The sequence below is a fragment of the Lolium rigidum genome, chromosome 3 (genome assembly GCF_022539505.1).
Source record: "Lolium rigidum isolate FL_2022 chromosome 3, APGP_CSIRO_Lrig_0.1, whole genome shotgun sequence".
Classification (NCBI taxonomy): Eukaryota; Viridiplantae; Streptophyta; class Magnoliopsida; order Poales; family Poaceae; genus Lolium; species Lolium rigidum.
The window spans coordinates 241,576,268-241,583,581 of NC_061510.1; the positions used below are offsets into that span (position 1 = coordinate 241,576,268).

General features: G+C 43.7%; 1 protein-coding gene across 1 annotated transcript; it reads right to left on the reverse strand.

The window, feature by feature from the left end:
• Positions 1-281: 281 nt before the first annotated feature.
• Positions 282-2,043, reverse strand: LOC124696256. Its single transcript, XM_047229009.1, has 6 exons — positions 1,930-2,043; positions 1,607-1,715; positions 1,426-1,511; positions 1,135-1,302; positions 553-657; positions 282-443 (listed from the first exon to the last, which is right to left on the reverse strand). Exons 1-6 carry the CDS (start codon positions 2,041-2,043, stop codon positions 282-284), a joined length of 744 nt encoding a protein of 247 aa, XP_047084965.1.
• Positions 2,044-7,314: the final 5,271 nt, after the last annotated feature.

Sequence of the window (7,314 nt, forward strand, 5' to 3'; positions counted from 1 at the left end):
TCTGTCAAGGTGTCAACCAATATCAATGGCAACTCGCGAACGAAATAAAAAATATTAATCCCGAGCCACGAATTGCGGTGGGCTTTTTTTTTTTTTGAGTTTTCTGATAAACAATCAGTTGTCATCTCGAAGCTAACTACCATAACATGAACTAAGTAGAATACTGCCTATGCTTCAAATTAAATGATTCAACTTTATCTAGATAAAGTATCTAGAGCAATTTGGATTCGAGGGAGTAGTAATAATAACCAAAATTGGGTGCCAGGCAGAACGTCAGTACGTCACAGTGAGCCATTTTTCCTTCTAGCGAGGAAGTCGACCAGCGTGATCCTGGATGGAGCGGCCGTGCCCGGTCTCTTCCTGATCATCGTCGTCTTCCACAGCTTGTCCCCTCCGCACTCTCTCACGGTGCTGCTCGTCGTCTCAGATGCGACATTGTAGAACTGCACAGTACAAAGTAAGCAAGTGACGATCAATATAAGTAACTAACCTGGCTTCAGAAAACTGAATGACTGTATATTACGCAGCTTCATCAGATGTTTTTTCCATTACCTCGCACACGCCGTGTAGGAGCAGCCTCTGGAACGGGTCCTGCACGTCCAGCGCGAGCACATCCTTGTCGCCGCTCGTGTCCTCGATGAAGGCCCTCACTCGTGCCTGCAAAATCAATTGAATTAGATTAGAAACTCTTTAGTGTTAACTAGCTAGTACCTCCATGGAATCAACACTGACATAGACAGTAATATACTCCTATGTACTTTCAGTTGGATAACTAGTTAACTACTGCTGGATTGACTTAACATTGCTGAAGAGTTTACAAGTCTTGATTGGACAGTGAATACTGTAATGTTCCAAGCGTCTTCACGGACACTAGTGAAAATATAGTGTATGGTACCTTCCTTGTTTACGCAAGGAATCAATACACATGGACAATTAATCTAGTACACATGGAGTACTTTCAGTTGGATAACTACTGTAATTAACTAGTTTGGGTACTAGTTTTAAATCGCTGCAAAATTTCCAAGGCCACTGAATCCATGTTCTACCTTCCTAAGCAATGTGGACGGGCAGAGCTCAAAATACAATGTATACATGTGGTTCAGAAAACGTAGGTTCATAAGAAGGTACACATACTTCGTATATCCCGAGCAGATGAGGCAGGAAGTTGCTCTTGATAGCTTCTCTTGTCTGACCATCTACACGGTGCCATGCTTTCAGCGCGATCGCCTCATCTTCGTCCAGACGACGACTGTTCTTCCGTTCCGCCGGCGATTGTTTCATGTGAAATTGCATAAAACTTGCCTAGAGGTGATGAAAATCGCCAACAATATATAAGTGTTCATACTGGTGGTACTGCGTACTGTACGACGATGATGAAACACATCTGTGTACATGCATTTGGCCTCAATATATATAGGCGCATACCTGAACGTCCATATCGATGGACCTGAAGGCATCCCATCCAGCAGCAGCACTTGTCATGCAGAACGCGGACAGGGGCTGCTCCTCACCTGCACAAGCGCACAACATCGATCAGAATCATGTAACCTAGTATACATAGTATGATTGAAATGCAGTGGAATTTGCTGAGTGATCGATTAATTACCCCATGGCGGTGGCGCGAAGAGGCCTTTGATCTCGTCGGCGTCAAGACAAGGGACGAGCTCCAGAAGCAGGCTGTCGTTCAGCCACCGGCACGACTTCCTGTTGCTGATCTGCATACATTATACACACTGCGTTATGACATTATATTGTTGATAGATAAACCATATAGTATCATTGTGTATCAGGCAGCAGATTCTTCCGTCATGCATGTTCGTGCTAATCAACTGGTACTACATGAGAAAACAACTCCATCGAATTTGCTCGAAGTAATTAGCTGCAGATTCCCTGACAGGTCAATACAAGTTGATTAGCACTGCATTGTACCTCGGTGGCGCCAAGGTTCTTGAGGGCCTGGATCCTGCTCTCGATCGTCGCCTCTCCGTCGAAGAAGCAAGTGCGGAACTCCTCCTCCGTCCGCGTCAGACCCACGGTCGCCATGATCCTTGGCTCGAACTTTCGCTCTTTCTCTCTCTCTTTTACGGCGAGAAGGAAAGTGGTCTCGGTCGCCGGAGTTGGAGACGGCGGGACAGAGCAAACGAGGCACGTTCGGTTTGGGTGCCGAGTGGAAGCGTGTTATAGGCGCACGTTTCTGCTGGAGATTGAGCGGCACGGAAGCCTGCACGGATCGGTTTCGGTTGATTGAGGGCCACGGAACCGGCACCTATACCAACTGGGCTGCCTCGATCAGTTCGAGCCTTTCTCTCTCGCCACAGAACCAGCACGGGTACGTACTGCATTGTCTGTCTATACGGAAATTGCTCGCTAGCGCGCGGGTACACCTATTCATCGCTCCTTAGCGAGCGTTTGTACATCACGCACGCATATTCTGTTTCTTTTGGGCCAGCCCATTAATTCCTTCCCTGGCTTAGACCAGTACCGAACTTCTCTATTTTTGTACACCATCCACGCACTAGCCCACTGAGGCCTCGTTCGTTTAATCCCTGGGAGCCAGGGATTGGCTTGGATTGAGGCCCGTTTCTGGTTTTCTAGCCCGGCGAGTTTATTTTTCCGGCCCACAAAAATTTGGTGTTCGTTTAGTCCCGAACGGGGAAAATAGCCCAATCAATCCCGGCCAACTCTTTTCACTTCGTCTGGATATTTTTTCTTCCCACTAGACCAGTGGAAAAATATCCACCAGATGGCCGAGAGAGCGAAGGGCGATTATACGAAACTAAAATTTCCACCGATAGCCTAGGAGGGATTAAACGAATTAACTAAAACATACAAAGGGATTACGGGAAGGGATTGGTGGGGTTTGGGTGACGGGCCTGGATCAACCCAATCCACGTCTGGATCCATTCCATGCCTGGATTCAATCCTACGAAAACGAACAAGGCCTGAGCAAGGTTCGAATTCCACCTGATGTAGATTTTTTTTTTCTAATTCGAACCCGAACAAATTTCAAATTGAAGAAATTTTGGATTTGAGCACATTTGCTTCCCGAGCAAAGTTTAAATTTGAACAAATTTTGACATGAAGCAAAATTTGAATTTAAACAGATTTTGAATTGTAGGAAATTTGAATTTGAACAAATTTTAAAACTCGGCAAAATTAAATTTCAGGAAATTTCGGAATGGAGAAAAATTTAAATTTGAACAAATTCTGAAAAAGAGCAAAATTTAAATTTAAACAAAATCTCAAACAGAGCAAAATTTAAATTTGAACAAAATTTTGAAACGGAGCAAATTTTAAATTTGAACAAATTCCAAAAAAAAAGCAATAAAAAGCCGAAGCAAACTGAATAAAGAAACAACCAAAACCAGATAAACTGGGAAGAAAACCGGTAAAAGCCTAGCCAAACACCCAACCAGCGAAAAACGAAAAAATGCACTAATGGGCCGCGGCCCAAAATCGCCAGCAGTGCGTGCGGAGCGTATTAACACGGTTCGCTCAAGGGTTTTAGTTCGTGGGCTCGGCCCATTTTCGCGTTTGAGGTATGTTTCTTTTTTATGTCTACGTGTGCTTCTATTCTTGTAGACAGTGTTGGGCCTTCAAGAGCAGAGGTTTGTAGAACAGCAGCAAGTTTCCCTTAAGTGGATCACCCAAGGTTTATCGAACTCAGGGAGGTAGAGGTCAAAGATAGTCCTCTCAAGCAACCATGCAATTAAGATACAAGAAGTCTCTTGTGTCCCCAACACACCTAATACACTTGTCAGATGTATAGGTACACTAGTTCGGCGAAGAGATAGTGAAACACAGGTGGTATAGATGGTGGTAATATTGCAGGAAGTAAAGATGCGATGAAAACAATAAATAAGCGATGTTTGCGGTATTTGGAAACAAGGCCTAGGGATCCTACTTTCACTAGTGGACACTCTCAACATTGATCACATAATAAATAAATAACTTTTCCTCACTTGTGCTACATTCACACTCTCTTGTTGGATAACAAACACCATTCATTGTGTAGGGCTACAAGAGCTCCCTCAAGCCAGAGTAAACAAGCTCCACAACATTCGGAATTCATATTTAAGTAACCTCTAGAGTGTATAATAGACCGTTGCAATTTAGACCGAGTACTAACATAGCATACACACTCGTCACCTTTAAGCTATGAAAGGGGGAATAGATCACATCAATACTATCATAGTAATAGTTAACTCCATAATCTACAAGAGATTACAATCATAACCTACGCCAAGTACTACATGATGCACACACTCGTCACCTTTACATCATGAAGGAGGAATAGACTACTTTAATAACATCACTAGAGTAGCACATAGATTAATAGTGATACAAAGCTCATCATATGGATCTCAATCATGTAAGGCAGCTCATGAGATCATTGTATTGAGGTACATGAGAGAGAGATTAACCACATAGCTACCGGTAGAGCCCTCAGCCTCGGGGGAGAACTACTCCCTCCTCATCATGGGAGACAGCTTAGATTAAATCTTTGATGTTTTCTTGGAGACAACTTCTTTGTTTATTTAGATGGTTGATTTTAGTCTCGACTTTAGTCGATGAGTGAGTTGTAATAAACTGTAAACGCTGGAGTCTCTTTTAATAAGGTAATAAAGCAGCCATATGCATCATTTTGATGCAGAGGCTGGGGTATTATCCCCATTTCGAAAAAAAATCATGGGAGACAGCAACGGCGATGAAGATGGCGGTGGTGTCGATGGAGATGGATTCCGGGGGCAATTCCCCGTCCCGGCGGCATGCCGGAACAGAGACTTTTGTCCCCCGAACTTGACTTCGCGATGGCGGCGGCTACGTAACTTTTCTCGTCCCGTGGCTTATTCCCCTATGGCTTTTGTCCCTGGAAGACTTTATAGGCGGAAGGGCAGCCTCGAAGGGGGCACGGGGGCCCCACACCATAGGTCGGCGCGGGCCCCATGTTGGCCGCGCCGCCCTATGGGGTCCCCACCTCGTGGCCCCACTCCGTCTCCTCTTCGGTCTTCTGGAAGCTCCGTGGAAAAATAAGATCTTGGGCTTTTGTTTCGTCCAATTCCTAGAATATTTCCTGTGTAGGATTTCTGGAACCAAAAACAGCAGAAAACAGGAACTGGCGCTTCGGCATCTTCTTAATAGGTTAGTTCCAGAAAATGCATAAAAATGATATAAAGTATGAACAAAACATGTAGGTATTGTCATAAAACTAGCATGGAACATCAGAAATTATAGATACGTTAGAGACGTATCAAGCATCCCCAAGCTTAGTTCCTACTCGCCCTCGAGTTGATAAACGATAAAAAGAATAATTTCTTAAGTGACATGCTACCAACATAATCTTGATCAACAATATTGTAAAGCATATGAGATGAATGAAGTGATTCGAAGCAATGGTAAAGACAATGACTAAACAACTGAATCATATAGCAAAGACTTTTCATGAATAGTACTTTCAAGACAAGCATCAATAAGACTTGCATAGGAGTTAACTCATAAAGCAATAAATTCTTAGTAGAAAGTTTTGAAGCAACACAAAGGAAGATATAAGTTTCAGCAGTCGCTTTCAACTTCAACATGTATATCTCATGGATAATTGTCAACATAAAGTAATATGATGAGTGCAAATAAGCAAGTATGCAGGAATCAATGCACACAGTTGACACAAGTGTTTGCTTCTAAGATAGAAGGAAGTAGGTAAACTGACTCAACATAAAGTAAAAAAGAATGGCCCTTCGCAGAGGGAAGCATGGATTACTCATGTGCTAGAGCTTTTTATTTTGAAAACATAGAAACAATTTTGTCAACGGTACTAATAATTCATATGTGTTATGAATAAAACTTCCTACAAGTTGCAAGCCTCATGTATCGAATATCAATAGTATTCGCACCTTGTCCTAATTAGCTCGAATTTCCATGGATTATTGATACGTCCAATTTGCATCACTATTTTGTATCATAATTTGCTGTTATTCATTGATATATTTCATATTGGGACACAATACTTATGTTATTTCATCTATTTTGCATGTTTCATCATCATGGGAGGATCAAGCACCGGAGCCAGGATTCTGCTGGAAAAAGCACCGTCAGAACGCAATATTTCGGAAGATCAACTGTGGAAGGGAATTTCACGTAAAATCCTATTTTTCCAGATGACGGAGGGAGCCAGAAGGGGGAGCAGAGAAGAGCCACTGTGGGCCCAGACCCTAGGGCGGCGCGGCCCAGGGCCTGGCCGCGCCACCCTGTGGTCTGGGGGTCCCACGACCCCTTTCGCCTCCTTTTCTTCGCGTACTCCTTCGTCCCGAAAACCTAAGCCACAGAGAGGACCTCACGAAGGGTTACGGCCCGCCTCGCGGGGCGGAGAACACCGAGAGAGAAAGAGCTCTCCGGCGGGCAGGAATCCGCCGGGGAAATTCCCTCCCGGAGGGGAAATCGACGCCATCGCCATCGTCATCGAGCGGGACATCATCTCCATCATCATCATCATCATCTCCACCATCTACACCGCCATCACCACGCTGCACCTCGTCACCGCTGTAACAATTCGGGTTAAATCTTGATTGTTTGATAGGGGAAACTCTCCCGGTGTTATTCTATACTTGTTGTAGATGCTATTGAGTGAAACCATTGAACCAAGGTTTATGTTCAGATTGTTATTCATCATCATATCACCTCTGATTGTATTCCATATGATGTCTCGTGAGTAGTTCGTTTAGTTCTTGAGGACATGGGTGAAGTCTAAATGCTAGTAGTGAACTATGGTTGAGTAATATTCAATGTTATGATATTTAAGTTGTGGTGTCATTCTTCTAGTGGTGTCGTGTGAACATCGACTACACGACACTTCACCATTTATGGGCCTAGGGGAGTGCATCTTGTATTCGGTTGCTAATTGCGGGGCTGCCGGAGTGACAGAAACCTGAGCCCCCGTTAGTATATCGATGCAAGAGGGATCGCAGGATCTCAGAGTTTAAGGCCGTGGTTAGATTTATCTTAATTACTTTCTTGTAGTTGCGGATGCTTGCAAGGGGTATAATCACAAGTATGTATTAGTCCTAGGAAGGGCGGTGCATTAGCATAGGTTCACCCACACAACACTTATCAAAACAATGAAGATTATTAAACCACATGAAGCGAAAGTACTAGACTAAAATCCCCGTGTGTCCTCAAGAACGTTTGGTCATTATAAGTAAACAAACCGGCTTATCCTTTGTGCTAAAAAGGATTGGGCCACTCACTGCAATTATTTCTCTCGCATTTTATTTACTTGTACTTTATTTATCTGCAATATCAAAACCCCTTGAATACCTG